General features: G+C 44.7%; 1 protein-coding gene across 4 annotated transcripts in view; it reads right to left on the bottom strand.

Annotated features, from left to right (window-relative positions):
• Positions 1 to 152: 152 nt before the first annotated feature.
• LOC122529737 (sushi, von Willebrand factor type A, EGF and pentraxin domain-containing protein 1) overlaps positions 153 to 17,589 on the bottom strand; it is a 56,523-nt gene continuing 39,086 nt past the window's right edge. For 2 of the 4 annotated variants that reach the window (XM_043656146.1, XM_043656145.1), the window contains exons 12-37: positions 17,253 to 17,435; positions 16,998 to 17,174; positions 16,135 to 16,337; positions 14,214 to 14,837; positions 14,000 to 14,123; positions 11,505 to 12,827; positions 10,976 to 11,428; positions 10,068 to 10,285; positions 9,738 to 9,990; positions 8,824 to 9,665; positions 7,847 to 8,730; positions 7,500 to 7,747; positions 7,298 to 7,429; positions 7,044 to 7,209; positions 6,689 to 6,940; positions 6,057 to 6,598; positions 5,733 to 5,945; positions 5,004 to 5,159; positions 4,805 to 4,928; positions 4,523 to 4,585; positions 3,404 to 3,594; positions 2,693 to 3,330; positions 1,943 to 2,292; positions 1,625 to 1,827; positions 1,410 to 1,523; positions 153 to 478 (exon numbers count right to left, since the gene is read on the bottom strand). In XM_043656146.1, coding sequence (XP_043512081.1) covers positions 447 to 478; positions 1,410 to 1,523; positions 1,625 to 1,827; positions 1,943 to 2,292; positions 2,693 to 3,330; positions 3,404 to 3,594; positions 4,523 to 4,585; positions 4,805 to 4,928; positions 5,004 to 5,159; positions 5,733 to 5,945; positions 6,057 to 6,598; positions 6,689 to 6,940; positions 7,044 to 7,209; positions 7,298 to 7,429; positions 7,500 to 7,747; positions 7,847 to 8,730; positions 8,824 to 9,665; positions 9,738 to 9,990; positions 10,068 to 10,285; positions 10,976 to 11,428; positions 11,505 to 12,827; positions 14,000 to 14,123; positions 14,214 to 14,837; positions 16,135 to 16,337; positions 16,998 to 17,174; positions 17,253 to 17,435 — 8,708 coding nt within the window. In that variant the 3' untranslated portion in view covers positions 153 to 446. Of the gene's footprint in view, positions 579 to 1,409; positions 1,524 to 1,624; positions 1,828 to 1,942; positions 2,293 to 2,692; positions 3,331 to 3,403; positions 3,595 to 4,522; positions 4,586 to 4,804; positions 4,929 to 5,003; positions 5,160 to 5,732; positions 5,946 to 6,056; positions 6,599 to 6,688; positions 6,941 to 7,043; positions 7,210 to 7,297; positions 7,430 to 7,499; positions 7,748 to 7,846; positions 8,731 to 8,823; positions 9,666 to 9,737; positions 9,991 to 10,067; positions 10,286 to 10,975; positions 11,429 to 11,504; positions 12,828 to 13,999; positions 14,124 to 14,213; positions 14,838 to 16,134; positions 16,338 to 16,997; positions 17,175 to 17,252; positions 17,436 to 17,589 lie in introns of all 4 variants that reach the window. The other 2 variants (XM_043656147.1, XM_043656148.1) reach the window with 2 other exon arrangements.

Raw genomic sequence — 17,589 nt, 5'->3', positions numbered from 1 at the left:
TACAATCTCACGCTTAGTAGTCTTTTTTTTTCTTTTTTGCGATCGTTTCGTTCTTTCGATCCCGTTGATCGGTGCCGTGTGCCGAAACAACGATCCTACTTTGAAAAATCCTACGATGGATCGTCGTTTCAGGACTCGGTCTCGGTTTCTTCATAAACGCACCGATCAACGCAACGATCACTTCGCGCCATTGTGTCACCACATTCGGCGCAAATACACGATTTCGATCATTTCTACACCGAAAGCTACGAATCCCCTCGAAAACGAGTCACAATCCAGTACAATCCTCGTTCGGGAGTAATAAATAAATTGATTTTTCGACGACGGGACATCCTTCGTGAAATCTGTGTAATTAGGATATCGATATATATTTTTTTTCTTTTTCTTTCTTTCTTTCTTTCTTCTCTGTATTCTACGATGGTAGAACGTTGGTTTTAACGCCGTGGTCACTGGCCCTCGCTATCACTGTCGCTTTTGTCTAGAAAAATATTTGTGCACCTCGTTAGACATACATACTCTTTTTTTTTTTTTTTCTCATGAAATCTTCAATCTTCAAAAGTTTCTAAGTTTCTGAGGTTCTGAGGAAAAAATAAAACGAACAAAAATTGAGTGCAGCACGTCGTGTATGACTTTTTTTTTCTTTTTATTTGTTTTAGAGCAATGTTTCATAGATATTTCTATGGCGTAGCAGGTTTTTATAAAATTATATATTTTGTAGCCTGCCTCTCTTTAATATATATATATAACGTTGAGCTTGTCGTAGAGTGTAAAAAAAAAAAAAGAGTAGATTTTTCAAAATTCTAATACAATCTATTCTAATATTCTAATCTAATTAGAATATAATTCCAATTTATTAGATAAATAAATTAAGATTAAATTTAATTAAGTTTAACTTAATATTTAATATTATATACCCCATAAAAATAGTCTGAATTGAAAGTGACTGTGGTAATTATTTAGAAAACTTTTCGTTGACTCGCGTGGGACCCATAGACTGATCCCCGGATTGTTTTGGAGAATGGGTAAAATGTGGAATTCACTTCTCCTTCTCCGTCATTTCTATTAATACGATGCTATTAAAATGACGTCAAGACGAACTCAACGACCTATTGCAACTTGACCTTTAGAGATATAAAAAAAAAAATTATGGTCGTAGGGACCATCGTCGCATTATCTAGACAATTATATAACAAGCTTGTGGTACTTGTAGTGCCTCTTTTATCTTTAGTGATGTGAGAAATGTTTAAATATCCTACAAAGAATAGGGAATACACCTCGTAGGGGGATATTTTTTCAAGTTTTCTCAGAAAAATTAGAGGAACAACTTCTTAGTGTGATGACCATATAATATTCGTAGATACATACTAATAAAATTTAATTAAAGGCTTATTCGGAAGTGGTGTGCCTACCTTTCTTGCCAGGATACGCATGACGTTTCAATCTGTCGTACAGGTCATCTTTCGTGCCGTAAATGCTAGCGTTGGAACGCGCGAGACTGTTCATCTTGCCATTGTGTAAGCTCTCTAGAAGAAAAAATAAAAATAAAGAACGAGAAATGGTGAAAATACTATAAAACTGAACTCCTGAACGCTCCTTCCTTACAGCGTTCTGCTTTCATCCTCACCTTTCATGTAAGTTTCGTTGTAAAAGTTGGGCATTTCCCAGCCATCCTCCTCGTCGTCGTAATAGTGAGCGTACGTACTATGGTGGGACGGCGCGATTGATTCCGCGTACGGTGTCGGCGCACCATAGTAGAAGTTCACCTGTGAACCGTTCTGATCTGTCGCTGGTGTCAACATCTTTTTCGGCTCCTTCTTTCTGGACGCTCTGTGGAAATATCATTTTTGACTTCAAACTTTTCGAAGCGCGTGCATTTCGATCGCTGTCTGAAAGAAAGATAAATGCGATTCGTATAACGTAGGGAAATAATCGATCGACCAACCTAACGCAGATCATCCATACGAGAAGAACGACGAAAATGATTAAGATCACTCCACCAGCGATGCCGCCGGTGATGTAGAAAAATTCCGACTTCTCCGTGCATCGTTTCCCAGTGAAGCTTCCGCTACATCTGCAAGATGGCTGCCCCCGCGAATCCTTCAGGCACACTCCTTCGTTGTCGCAGTAGCCCATGCAGACGTCCGTGCACTCTGTTCCGGTCCCGTTGTATCCCGGCTTACACTCGCACTTGAAGTCGCTCGTTTCCGGTATCAGCAAGCAATACGCGTTCGCGTCGCAGTGCATCTCCGCGTCGCTTGTCTCGCATGGATTCGTGCACTCGGCTTTGCTCGTCTTGAAACACAATTGCTCAAGTTTACACGAAACCTCGTAATTTCGGCAGAGAAATAATTTATTTTAAAAGTTTGCGTTCGACATTGCTACGTCTGTTACTTTCCGACGTTTTACAAAACATTTTGACGCAAAACGAAACGAAATTCTGTCGTAGAATCGTAGAAAATCATTTCACTTGAGCATCTTTCTGAATTTTCGCGACTGGAATATTTTTTTACTCAACACGAATGCTATCGAAAGACCAACGACTGAGACCAACGACTTGAGAATATTCTTTCTCAATGTCGTTCTCTTTTCAAGAACTTGTCAAGGACGGTTGATATTTTTTTTCACTTAAAAGTCAAAGTGAGTACTGCTTGAGAGAAGCAATCATAGCGAGCAAAGATAACGCGCAACTCACCGCAGCCGTTCCTTTGGTGCTGGTGTTAGGGGGGCATGGTATGCAGAAGGTCTGCTGCGGCTCCGACTGATACGTTCCTTTCTTGCACTCCATACACTCGTTCAGCGTTCCGTTCAGATACGTTCCAGGTTCGCACACTGGCAGAGAACACTCTTCTATCGCCGCGGAGCCCATATTGGGTGTGGTTCGGCCGACGGGGCACGACTGGCAGGCAGCTTGGACACCCTGCGTTCTGTAACTTCCCCTTGGACAAGGCTCGCACTTTCCTTCCACGGCCAGTTGCTGTCCAGAGCCACACTCGTCCCTGCATTCCTCTCGGGACACGGCCTCCGCCGTTCGGGTGGTTTTCCCCAAACCGCACAGCAAACAGGAGAAACTACCCTCGTTAGGTTGATAAAAACCGTGGCCGCAACTTCGACAGAGGCCAGCCAGGTCGTCGTAATATTTCCCCGCGGGGCATCGTTCTTTGCAGTCGGCGGCGCTACGAGCGCCTGGGCCTACGGTGACGCTTGGTCGTCCAGCGATCACCGGGCAGGAACTGCATTTCAATTGACCCGATTCACTTTGGTAGCTTCCCACTGGACAGGACAGGCACTGCTTCGTTTCTTCGTCGTAATACGTTCCCACGGCGCAAGGCACTGCAATTGAAGTCAATTGTCAAATTCGACAGTGGCCTGACACAACAATAACGGGACATTTGAAAAGACATACCGCAATCGGGTGCCATAACGACTTGGCCCACGGGACAGTCATAGTCGGACTCGAGCGTCAACGAGGCCGGATCCGGCACTGTATTTGGCAGGATGTCGTGAACGTCGAACTGATCTTCCTCCAGGATCAGCCTCTCCAACAGAGTCTGAACGGTCGCTCTCTCGTTTGAGTTCGCGTTCAAAATCGGATCGCTACAAAAGACGAAGTTCAATTGACAAAGCTGGAAAGGTACATGGACGGGAGTGATCTAGCGGCAGGCAAAAGGAGAGATAAAAAGGCGCAAGTATGTACAGCCGTTATCTGAAGGCGAAGGTAATCAGGCAGCCTTTCCATTGGTTCCTGGCCAGTGACACGTTGCCTATCATCGACACCAAAATTAATTCACGTACCTACGTAATGTTTAATGTCCAACACATTCTGAAATTCTAACGTATTACATGTCTGAGGCAGAGTGTCGTTTAGTCGTCTTGTTAATGTCGTGAACCGAAGCTGTTCGGTACGCAGGACAGTTAACAGATTCTGATCAACATTAAACACCCGAGATTTTTCTGGATTTCACGTTTCGCTAAATGTTTCAAGCGAAATTTTAAGTACCAATCCCATTTAACCCAACAGCTTGGTTACGTTGTTATTCCATTATCGTTGTTCGTTGATTCCTAGTTAAGCGTCCCATTCAACTAGTCTGTCTGTGTGTGTACGTGTGTGAAACAGTTAGTAATAGACGTGCATACTAGCGTTTACGTTGTACATTATCGGTTAGAGTCGGCTTCGACGACTTATTAAAATCGACCGCCGCTCGATTCTATTCTTATAAATACACATCCTCTGACGGAGGAGGGAGAAAGTTGTTGTCCCCGTCGTTTTAGAAGAGGCAGCCTGGGTCTCCAGCTTAGTCCAATTAGTTCGAGTTTAGTAACGTTATGATAAAGAGCAAGATCATTGTTCCTCTATGTACGATTCATGCATCCACGGTTTTTTTTTTTTATTCGCTCGAGATGGTAAGATGCTCGATGCAACATGGATGAACGTCGGATAACACCGAGCCCCGAATGACGAGAACACATGTGTACAATGATACGTTTCGCACGTGGGTTAGATCGAGATTCTCTGTGTCCTTACTTTATCGCCGGGAACGAGATCTCCACCTCGTAGGTATCGCTTCCTTGCCGAGCTTGTCTCGTTCTACGATGCAACACAAGTAACAAATCAAGCTAAGTACCAATCGTTCTCAACACATGTTCTATCTGAATTGAATTTGTCGAAGCTGTTTCGCGGTTATTTGTCTTTCACGCTACTTTTTTTTTTTTCCAATTTCCAACGTGATAAACATCCGTTTGAAATGGAAGCTTCGATTTCTCTTCGTTTGAAATTCAACAACGAGAACAGATACATTGTACTTACGGTTCAGCTGGTACTACCGCGGAGATTATGTACGTTCCACCGTCCTCCTCGTTCGTGTCCCTGGTCGCGCGTACCCGGTGATCGCATTGGACGTCGATGTGCAGGTCTTTGCACTCGCGAGTTCCTACAAGAAACACGACAAAATGTTGGTACGTTTTTGACATCGTCTTCAACGACACTTGAAACACCTACGACTCACCTTCGTACGAGTACGAACAGAAGTTCCAGTCTCTGTTCAGAGAATTCACCGCGTCTCGAACTTTCTTCTTGAGCACGCCTTGCCCAGCCTCGTTGCACAGCACCGACGTTGGGAAGTTCATTTTGATTCTGAACACGCGTTGCGCTGGCGTGGCACCTGGACAATGTACGCGACGGTTTGTCGTTTGAGGAAGAAAAGTGAATGGAGAAGAAAGACGGAATTCGGTTAAACTTGGTTAAACTTAATTAAACTTGGTTAAACTTAGTTAAACTTGGTTATTTAGTTAAACTTACCTAAACTTGGTCAAACTTAGTTAAACTTATTGTTAGTTAATTGGTTAAACTTACCTAAACTTAGTTAAACTTATTATTAGTTAAACTTGGTTAAACTTAGTTAAACTTATTATTGGTTAAACTTGGTTAAACTTATCTAAACTTGGTTAAACTTAGTTAAACTTGCCTAAACTTGGTTAAACTTGCCCAAACTTGGTTAAACTTGTCTAAACTTGGTTAAACTTATTGTTAGTTAATTGATTAAACTTACCTAAACTTAGTTAAACTTATTATTAGTTAAACTTGGTTAAACTTGGCTAAACTTGCCCAAACTTGGTTAAACTTGCCCAAACTTGGTTAAACTTGCCCAAACTTGGTTAAACTTGTCTAAACTCGGTTAAACTTGCCTAAACTTGGTCAAACTTAGTTGAATTTGATTAAACCTAGTTGAACTTACTCGTGCAAGCTGGATAGATCAGGGGAAGGGACGGATCGTTGGTCGGCCTCCAGAAACCTTCAGCGCCGCAGGTGTAGAATTTCGGTACTTCCTGGGAGAATCTCAGTCCCGGGTTGCAGAAGATCTCGCATACCTTGAACTGACCGCCGGAGCCCCAGTCTTTGCACTGCTGCGTCCCACCGATCGGATCCGCCAACTCTGGGCAGAAGTCGGCTAAAAGAGACAGAAAATGTCGGGAATTTACGCAAACATGCCGATTTCCGGCAGCTGCCACTCGGTCCGCTTCAAAATTAGAACCCGAACACGTGTATACACGGCACTTACACAACACGTAGACCTTGAAGTTGCAGCTGGCAGAGTTCCCGGCCTGATCGTATGCCACGTAACTGATATCGTACGTCCCCCACATCAACGTCTGCCCCGATCTGTGCCCGTTCTTCTCTTGGATCCTCGCGATGCCGACGTTGTCGACGAATTTCGGCTCGTCCCAGCTGACTATCGCCGAGCCGTTCTTGGCGATCACCCAGAGATCGCCTGGACAGTATTCCACTTTCGGCGGAATCTTGTCGGACTCCAGCTGTTGACACTTGGTGCCACCGTATCCCGGTGGACATACTCTCTGGCCGCAGTGCGACGGCACGACCCTCTCCACTCCTCCGACCGTGTCGTCGTAGCCTGTCCAAGTGAGTACCAAACCTTGGTAAAGGACCGGCTCGGTGCGACAGTCGCGCACCTGCTTCTGAATCTCGTTCGTCACGTGTAATGCTCGACTCCAGATCTGAACTTTCGTCAGGTGGCCTTGGAAGCCTGATTCCGTGTAGCCTTTCGTGTTCTCGCTCTGCGGCTTACCCAGCACCGCCCAAGCGCTGAAAACGTGTGATTTAACAATGTTAAACTTGTGTTAACTTGAACAAAAAAACTAATCGCAAGTGTGGAGATTGAGGCAAAGTACTCACTAAGCGGGAAGGGATCTTCCACTTCCGTAACCCTCCGTCTTGCTGGCGATCAGACCTTCCGTTATCAAGACCAATTCGCCGCCGTTTTCACCGTTCCAAACCACGGCAACGTGATGCCACTGGCCATCGTTAATCGTCGCGTATTCCCTGAACGGGAGATAAACGTCTTGCAAATCGTGGAACAGCGACACTTGGACTCCATTGCTGTGTGCTTGGATCATAAGTCGTTTGTTTGTAGGAACGTGCGGAGAGCTGAAACAGTTAAATTAAATTGTCCATTCCCGTTGATTAATTTTCCGTCAATTTCGACAAAACGGGAATTGAAAATAATAGCTGATACTAGATTAACATTTACCTCACTGCATAAAGAGTGAAGAATATTCCAACCTCGTCTTTCTGAGTATACTGCACCCACATGGCCACCGTTAGGCTCTTTCTTGCGCCAGTGAAGAACGGAATCACTTGGGCCGCGCTGCTACGCACCGGATCGCTAAAGTACAAGTCGTAATCCACTTGAATGGCTAAAAAAAAAAAAAAATATATATATATATTACTACAATTACGCACAATTCAAAATTCTTTCTTTTCCATTGAAAAACGTATACGTACATTTTCTGCAATCGTCGCCGGTCAAGTTGAAAGGACACTGGCAGAAGAACTTGCCGGTAAGATCGATACACGTCGCCGACGGTGGACACGAATTTTCTTTGCAGTCGATTATATCATCCTCGCACGTTTTCCCTACGTAATATTTACAACAGAGCGGTTACACGCACTCGAACTTTTGCAATTTTTTTTCAAAACAATTCACCTGTGTATCCCGACGGGCAGATACAAGTGAAACCAGGCCCTTCGTCGACGCACGTGGCTCCGTTCTTGCACGCGCCAGCCTGGCAAGCGTCGTACTCGTACTGACACCCGATTCCAGTGTAGTCGTCGGGACAGGTGCAATTGAGCCCGGACCCAAAGTCCTGGCAGCGTCCGTTGTGCATGCAGGGATTGCCGATGCAACGTTCTGGCGCGGTCTCGCACTGTTTGCCATCCGTTCCTGACGGGCATCTGTCGAAAGATACAATCAAACGATCACAAACGATAACAAGATGTGGCCACGTATCAACCAACCACGAATTGTCACGCTGCTCTGCTCTTTGTACTTACACGCAGAAGTAGTCCATGAACAGATCCACGCACGCCGCGTCGTTCTGGCAGGGATGATTCTGGCACATGCCGACGTCGATCTCGCAATGAATCCCGGTCCAACCTTCGGGGCACATGCATTTAAATCCGCCCACCTCGTCCCTGCACGTGGCGCCGTTTAGACAAGGATCCGAGGCGCAGTCGTCGATGTTGATCTCACACGACGATCCAGTGTAACCTTCGCGACAGTGACAGACAAAAGTGTTGTCCAAGTCGACGCAACGATCCGTTCCAACCGGGCTGCACGGATCGCTGAGACACTCGTCCAATTCTGCCTCGCACTGCAGTCCGACAAAGCCCGGCCTGCACCTGCAAACGAACCCCTCCAACTGGTCGACGCAGGTCCCACCGTTTTGGCAAGGATCGGAGGCACAGTCGTCGATAGTGTGTTGACACTGTTTGCCCGTGTAGCCTGGCTCGCAGGTGCACGTGTACCCGTCGACCTGATCGATGCACTGGCCGTTGTTCCTGCAAGGTTTGCCGGAACATTCGTTTATGTTGGTCTCGCAAGCCGCGCCGGTCCATCCAGGATGACAGATGCACTCGTGGCTGAACAGATTGTCCACGCATATCCCGTTCAGGCAAGGGTTCCCCGAGCACAGATCTATCTTCTCGTGGCACCGTTTGCCAGTGAATCCTGGTGGACAGTCGCAGCTAAAGTCGGCTATCAGGTCCGTGCAATTAGCCCCTAGCAGGCACGGCCTCTCGGCACAGTCGTCCGTGTTGATCTCGCAGCTCTGGCCCTCCCAGCCTGGCAAACAGTCGCACTTGTAACGGCCTTGCTGCAACGCCACGCAGGTGGCCCCGTTGTTGCAAGGGTTTCCACTGGCTGTGCAAGGGTTTATCTGCAAACCGATTGAAAGAATTTCATTTTTTTTTTTTTTCTTTTTTCATCAATTAAAATTACGCGAAAACGAGCAGAAGAAGCAAACACTCACGGTGATGTCACAGTCGACACCGGTGTACCCAGATCGACAGAGGCACGTGTAGTTATTAAACCCAGGCTCGTCCTTGCACATCGCCCTCTCGGGGCACGTGTCGTTCGAACAGTCCGACTTCTCCTCCTGACAATTGATCCCGGAATACCCGTTGGCGCACTGGCACCTGTAACCCTGAGGCAAATCTATGCACGTGGCTCCGTTGTAACAAGGCTGGGACGCACACTCGTCGATGTCGACCTCGCAACGCCTTCCGGAGAAACCGGCGGGGCAGAGGCACTGGACACCGTGGCCCATCGGCACGCATAAGCCACCGTGTTGGCACACGCTGTCGGTACACTGCACCGGCTTGCATTCTTCTCGACCGACCGCGCCTGGACCATCGGTGTACATGTTCGTCGGACACTCGACGCAGGTGGTGGCCCCGTGTTGTGGCTGGAAGAAGTCCTTGGGACACTGTGCACAGGGAGCCAGCCCCGTGTCGGAGTACATGCCCGGTGAACACTTGACTCTGCACCGATCCCGACCCGGTGCAGCCGGCTGATAGGTGAACGTCCCTGCCGGACAAGTCTGACAGTCCTTGTAGCCACCGACCGGCGGTTCGCCCGTGTAACTGTTCCTGGGACACTCGAGACACGGCACGAGACCCGTAGGCGAGTACGTGCCGTACCCGCAAACCGGTATACAATCGTCTATACTCTTGGAACCTTCCTCTCGCGTGTACGTGCCGAAAGGACAGCGCAAACACGATCCTTGGCGATCGCTGTTCTGGTAGAAGCCTTTGGGACAAGACGTGCACTGCTTCTGCTTCTCGCCGGCGAACGTCCCCGCTGGACAGTGCACTGCAGATGGAAATTGAGAGAGATTTAATATCGAAGCTTCGTCGAGAGACACATACTACTGCTGCTACTCACAACATCGTGGTACGTCGTTGGTGTCCATGTTCAAAACCTCGCCGATGCTGCAAGTGAAGCCTCGAGTGATGGACGACTTTAGAGCTCGAAGAGGTGGGCATTGATTCCCGATGGCAGAGACGTTCAACAGAGGTTCTATCACCGCGCTGGTCGATGGAACCGACAGGTCAAAGATCAAATTCAGCGTGGAACCGCAGAGATCGTACAGCTGCGGTTGACGTATAGCTGGCACGATGACGAGAATGAAGTCCATCTGAAATACGCATCGTTCGTGAAAATCTGTTCACAGAAATGGAACTGAACCCACCGTTAGTTCCACTCTTCAATTACCTTCAAAACGTTTTCCTCGATGAGATACGGCACCGATCTCACGAACGACACGTTCATGTTCACGTTCACGGCGGAGCAACGTTGCGTCAAGATACTGTTCAGGTTCGTGTAATACTGGGACATGAGATCCTGATACTGCGGCAGGCAAGACCTCGAAACGGCACCGTTCGCTCTGTATGTCACTGCCGCGACCACGTGATAGTTTGCCTGTTGCGTATCTGCGAAACACATTGCAGAAACTCTCAATCCATTCTCGAGTTTCGCTCTTTCGACTTTTCAAGAGAAAAGTTATCGACAGTTTAAGCTGACTTCAACTGAGTTTGTTTTTCTCCCGAAGATTGACTATATTACGTGCATGGGTGGGACACATTTTCCATGAAAATTGTAGAAATCCAAACGCGTGTAAAAATATTAGAAATTGTTTTCACGATTGACTTCACACCATAGTCTCGAAGATCGAGAATTTTGCAACGACTTCTTAAATCGTCGCCATTTTGTCGAGGAAAACATTAGGGCTCGGATGACAAAGTACCGTGATTTCCAGAGTTTCTGTCGTTTGACGCCAATAATACTCAACGTTCAACAGAACAGTATAGAAAAAATTGTGTATCAGGGAATCGTTGCAAAGTGAAAACTTCAATCTTCAAAACGATGGTAGATCTAATCGAAAATCTCCTAAAAGAAATTTTCAATGCCTTTTCACCTATTACTATGTGACGTAAAGTCATCTCAAAAAAAAAAGAAAAGAAAAACGAACTTCAAACGAGACCAAGTGGATCGTCATGTGATCTTTTCTTTACAAATTTGTATCATCCACAAGATTTTCATTGTCACTGGTCTACAATTATGCTCTTCGCCGCACGCTTCTAGCGTTTAAAAACGAAAATGAAAATTAAAATGGTACCCACTTTCCGAGACACAGTCGGGGACCACGGACGAAGGGGTCCAGTGTTTGACAACGTCGCAGGTGAACGTTTTTACCGGCGCGCCGTCGGTAAATCGGTAACCGTTCTTGCAAGTGGCAATGCACTGAACACCCTTGTCACCGGGGACGCACTTCAATCCTCCGTTGGCCGGTGGTTTCAGCTCCCAGTCGACGCAAGGCGTTGCTTGAACGGACACCTGGAAGTGGCAGGATGCTCTGTTGCCGCTGGCGTCTGTCGCGTAAACGGTGACGTTCTCGAAGCCTCCAACCGGTATCAACGCCCTTTCCGGGACGAATGTGACCTTCACAGGCCCCGAAACGTCCGTGGCGTTGATCCTTCTCCGCGTTTCGTTGAAATTCACCGAGTAACTCTCTTGCTTGTCAATCAGCTCGATGACGTAGCTCTGGGGACAGCTTAGTTTCGGTGGCGTTACGTCTGTGAACGGACAACAAGCAGGATCGTTGAAAATTTGTGAAAATCGCGAGACAAAAGCAGAGAATCTATCATTTACCAGGCACGGTGATGTTGATCTCGCAGATAGCCACGTTCCCGTCGTAATCGAACGCCACGTACTTCACCACGGTGTCCTGGAACACTCTCAACGGCGTTCTAAAACTGTGAGGCTTTACTTCCAATCGCGCGATACTGCCGCTGTTGTCGATGGCCGTCGGTTCGGTGAAGTTCACCGGCAGCAATCCACCGTCGGCGCCCTTTTGCACAACGATCGGCTGCTGAGGGCAATTCTGAAACACCGGGGGCTCGTTGTCCACGCAAGGCGAGAACCCGTAGTCGTATCCCAACAACGGTTCCGTCACTGGTTCCTCGCAACCCATCAGTTCGAACTTCAAACACGCATTGTCCATGTAGCTAACAATCCCAAGAATGACGAACCGAGCTTGGACGTACTTGGGCAACGTGATCATCGCCAATTCCCCGTAATTACCCGGGTCCCGCATCGTCAGATTGAAGTTGGGAAAATAGACGACGTAGTTCTCGATCTCCGCCTGCTTGTAGAAGAACCGGATCTCCGTTGGCCGGCCGACGATGTCGTTGGTCACCACCCCCTTCACCAAAATCGCCTTCACCCTGTAAACCTGGCCGAGATCGACGCTCACGTACGTGAACGCCTCTTGCTTGCCGCACCAGCCGGTCACCGAGTTCAGGCGAACGTTCCTCGCCTCGTAATTCGGCCTCTCGGAGGTGGCGTTGATGGCCGAGTCCGGGATCCGACCGGACGCCAGACCAAGAGGTTTCACCACCTTGCACTCTGGCTCTCGGACGCACACGATCGGCCGAGGATTGATCAGAATGTACCCAGGTCTGCTGCAACCGAATTGAACCTCCGAACCTTGCTCGTAGCTTCTGGCCAGCTGGAAGCCGTCGCTCGGTCGTCCGGGGTCCTCGCAAACGGGACCCTCGCATCGAAGGTTGCCAAAGTCCCAGATACCATTCGCCTGACACCTGACCACGTTGTCGTGACGATTCGTTTGGCCGGCCAGTTTGAAGGTGTCCTGACAGCCGAAGAAGAAGGACGACTGGTACTTGGTGTCCAAATATTGGCCGTACTCGGCGCCAGGCGTTGGAAGAGGCTTCCCACAGTCCGCTCTTGGACAAGCTGGCTGAAAGCCCGACAACCAATAGTCTGGCAGGCCTGGTTTCGGGTCATACACGCATTGACGGAAGCCCGACGTGGCCGTGTTTCGCAGGTACCGGCCGTTGCTGCCACACTTTAGGGTGACGTTCTGCTTGAACGGTACCAAAACGCTGGCCTCGTCGCCGCGGATCACCGTGAGGCCTTCGTTCTTGTCGTCCGGCAGCGACACGCACTTTGCATCTGTAATAATAATTCATCGCTGTCAACTGGTTCGCGGACCATAACGAGTGACCGAACCGTATACATATAATTCGTCGCTTTTTTTTCTCTCTTTTGAACTCGTCGGTGTGACATCGCTGGATCGAAATTATTAAGAAGTAATAAATTTATTATTTGTTTCGCCTGGGTTATACTTAAATACACTGAAAATTGAGAAAATGTTGCATATTTTGGGACAAAATATTTTCGACGTGCGTGGCACGTCATTCAGCGCAAGAGGTTAACCACGTTGCGCTGGCAACTGATTGCGGACCATAACGAATGGCCGAACCGTATACAATAATATCTTTCTTTTGGAACTCGTCGGTATATCACTGCACAGAAATTATTAGTAATAAATTTAGAATAGATTAGCAATAAATTTATTATTTGTTTCGCCTGGGTTATACTTAAATATACTTAAAACTGAGAAAATATTTCATATTTTGGGACAAAGACTACTCGACGTGTGTGATACGTTGCGCTGTTAACCCCTTGCGGACCATAACGAGTGACCGAACCGTATATAATAACATCGTCACTTTCTTTTGGAACTCCTCGGTATATCACTGCACAGAAATTATTAGTAATAAATTTAGAATAGATTAGTAATAAATTTATTATTTGTTTCGCCTGGGTCATACTTAAATATACTGAAAACTGAGAAAATATTTCATATTTTGGGACAAAGACTATTCGACGTGTGTTATACGTTGCGCTATTAACCCCTTGCGGACCATAACGAGTGACCGAACCGTATACAATAACATCGTCGCTTTCTTTTCTTTTTGAACTCGTCAGTGTTACATCACTGGATGCGAAATTATTAAGAAGTAATAAATTTATTATTTGTTTTGCCTGGGTTACATTTAAATATACTTAGAACTGAGAAAATATTGTAATTTGAGACCAAAAATTCTCAAGTCACGTCATTCCAGCGCAAAAGATTAATGCCACTCGTGATGATTTCAAGGTTTCGACGGTTTCTATGTATTATATGCATTATTCGTTAATGGCTACTGTTAGGAATCTCTATTATCAACCTATTATTAATTTTTAATTTCTACTACTGATTTTTGTTATCAATAACAATGATGAGCTATTATCAATAATTTGAATCGATCATTTTTCGCCATTTTTCCAACGTTACTCACATTGACACTCGGGAGTAGTCCCGTTCCAAGCTCCGCTGGACGTGCAGATAACAGCCGATGATCCGGACAACACGTATCCAAAGTTACACTGGAATCTCACTAAATCGCCAAAGTGATGCTGTTGCTACAAAACAGAGTTCAAAAACAATATATATTTTTGCCCGTACAACGAACAAGATCAAACACACTTTACAATTACACGTTAAATTCGAACCTTGGTCGACAATATCTTGCCATTCTCAAGGGCGGACATAGCCGGGCACATAACTGGCACGCAAGTCTTATTCTTCTGATACAGATCCCCGTCTCTCTCGCCGGTTTCGTACTTTTCTATGTAGAAACCGGCAGTCCCGTTGCCCTTGTACAACTCGTACCCCGTGTTGCACATGCAGGCGTAGCTCCCCGGATTGTTTATACATTTCTGGTGGCATCCACCGTTGTTGGTGGCGCACTCGTTCACGTCCGTACACTCCAAACGAGTGCATCCCATGATCTCGAGTTTCATGCAAGGCGCGCCGACGTAGTCCTGAATTCGAAATCGGACGTAACGCGCCTCGATCGGCACCGGCAGATTCAAAACGGACAACGTTGGCTCCAGTATTCGGAACTCCACCGGCGTTCCGTCGGGGTTCGTGTAGTCTCTGAACGTGTCCGTTAGATCGTCGGTGTACTGGATTCGCACCGCTGACGTGTACGCTATGTTCCCGTCCACCCTCGAGACGATCTGCGTGCGGAAACCGCGGACGATCGTCGGTGCTTTCATGTCGATCATCAGCCAGTTTGCACCCGGCTCGATGTTGTTGCCGCACCAACCGTCCCCGTTGTTCAATCGAATGCCCTGCGAGAAAACATACCGTTCGACGAGACATTTTTGAATTTAGAACATTTGACATTTTTATTCGACGAGATATTCTGAGAATTTGAAATATCTGCCATTTTTATTCGGCGAGATATTTTTGAATTTAAGACATTTAAAATTATTTCTACTCGACGGGATATTTTAGAATTTGAACTATTTGGAAATTTTTATTCGACGAGATATTTTTGAATTTAAGACATTTAAAATTATTTCTATTCGACGGGATATTTTAGAATTTGAACTATTTGAAATTTTTATTCGACGACATATTTTTGAATTTAAGATATTTAAAATTATTTTTATTCAGCGAGATATTTTAGAATTTGAACTATTTGAAATTTTTATTCGACGAGATATTTTTGAATTTAAGACATTTAAAATTATTTCTAGTCGACGGGATATTTTAGAATTTGAACTATTTGAAAATTTTTATTCGACGAGATATTTTTGAATTTAAGACATTTAAAATTATTTCTAGTCGACGGGATATTTTAGAATTTGAACTATTTGAAAATTTTTATTCGACGAGATATTTTTGAATTTAAGACATTTAAAATTATTTCTAGTCGACGGGATATTTTAGAATTTGAACTATTTGAAAATTTTTATTCGACGAGATATTTTTGAATTTAAGACATTTAAAATTATTTCTAGTCGACGGGATATTTTAGAATTTGAACTATTTGAAAACTTTTATTCGACGGGATATTTTAGAATTTGAACTATTTGAAATTTTTATTCGACGACATATTTTTGAATTTAAAATATTTAAAATTATTTTTATTCAGCGAGATATTTTAGAATTTGAAGTATTTAAAATTTTTATTCGACGACACATTTTTGAATTTAAGATATTTAAAATTATTTCTATTCAACGAGATATTTTAGAATTTTAAATATTTAAAATTTCTGTCCGACGAGATATTTTTGAATTTAAGATATTTAAAATTATTTTTATTCAACGAGATATTTTAGAATTTGAAGTATTTGAAATTTTTACTCGACGAGATATTCTAGAATTTGAAATATTTGAAATTTTTATTCAACGAGATACTTTTGAATTTAAAATATTTGAAATTATTTTTATTCAACGAGATATTTTAAATTTTTATTCAACTAGATATTCTAGACTTTGAAATAATATCTGAAACTTTTATTCAACTATATTTTCCAATTTAAAATATCTGAAATTATTTTTATTCAACGAGATATTTTAGAATTTCAAATATTCGAAATTTTTGCTTTAAAATCTTGCCAGTTTCGAAAATCTACTCACGGTTCTGGTGTATCCGTTCTCGGAGCTCGAAACGGTGATGGATTCGTCCGGGATACCGCCGTTGATCAATCCAAGATCTCCGATAGGCCTGCACTCCATGGTCGGGGCGAAGCCAGATTTGCATTTGCAGGTAAACGCGCCAGGGTTGTTGATGCACTCTGTGGAAGCTAGATCGCACTGGCTCGATGCGCATTCGTTTATGTCTGCGCAGAATAAATTTCGTTACGCGTCTATTCTTTTCATGTTTAACCTTTTAGCTGCGAATGACGAGCGTACTCGTTCCGAAAAAATGGCAATTCTTTTGCGTGCAATGTAGAAAAAAGTAATTACAATTTGTTGTTAAATGAATTAATTTGAATTTTTCGTGTTTGTAAATTTTAGACAAGTGCCATTATGTGTCGTAGAAATATTGCTTTAAGAAAAATATTACTCTGAAAGACTAAATTTCTTAATTAATTTAGGTAAATTTCTAATTTCTTTTTATTTTCTCCAAACATTTGATGTTTGTGCCTTGCTTTAAGAAACGTCGTTCTGAAAAGATAAATTCGATTTCTAATTTCCAAACGTTTGATATTTTTGTTTCACAAGAAAATTACGAATATTTAATAATATCAATCAAGTTAAATTAAACTATTAATTTTCGACAAAAAGAGCTAGTGTCATTTCCTCGTAATTTAACTCAATTTCACGAGTATAATTTGACGAGTATAATCGTTTTAGCAATAAAAATGATAGATAAACACTCTTAAAATCGGCACCAAGGTTAGTTAATCCTTTTCAAACGCCTGTTTAACCTTCCGAAATAACCGTCGATCGTAAAATAATAAAAAAGAAATGAAAGTGACGAACGTCTGTGATCGTACCTTCGCAGGTTGGCACGTTGTCAAACCTCTGATTAGGTCCACATTGTATAATGTTCGAGCCAGACAGTTTGTAACCTCTGTTGCACTGCACCCTGGCCTCGTCTCCGTAAAGGTACTCTCTCGTCGTGTCGACTATGAACCCGTTTTTGATCGTCGGCAGCAACGGGCACTTTGCACCTAAGACGCGAGAAAGTGTCGTCAAATAATATACCACGTAAAGAACTTTTTTTCTTTCGCAAAGAATCGAATACCCACGGGAACAAGTTGGCACCAGGTCGGACCAGGTCCCGTTGCTCATGCAGAGGATCACCGGATGTCCGCTTCTTACGTATCCTGGCTCGCACTCGAATCGCACGATCGTTCCGTAACTTCGTCCACCTCCATTTAGAATGGTTATGTTCGAGTGCGGTGCTTCCGGAAGCGGGGAACACTGGGAGGCTGTCGAAGAAACAAGTTATTCGTGATTAACGTTTCCCTTCTCATTCGTAATTAGCGGAAATCTATTAATTGGCTTCGATCGTTAATGGTTGTCGATCGACAGTTTCATTAACATCGACTCGTCATTTTTCTTATTAAACAAAACTCTCCAAAG

The sequence above is a fragment of the Frieseomelitta varia genome, unplaced genomic scaffold (genome assembly GCF_011392965.1).
Source record: "Frieseomelitta varia isolate USP_RPSP 00005682 unplaced genomic scaffold, Fvar_1.2 scaffold_306, whole genome shotgun sequence".
Classification (NCBI taxonomy): Eukaryota; Metazoa; Arthropoda; class Insecta; order Hymenoptera; family Apidae; genus Frieseomelitta; species Frieseomelitta varia.
The sequence above is the reverse complement of the archived record's forward strand: the minus strand, read 5'-3'. Positions and strand labels throughout refer to the sequence as shown.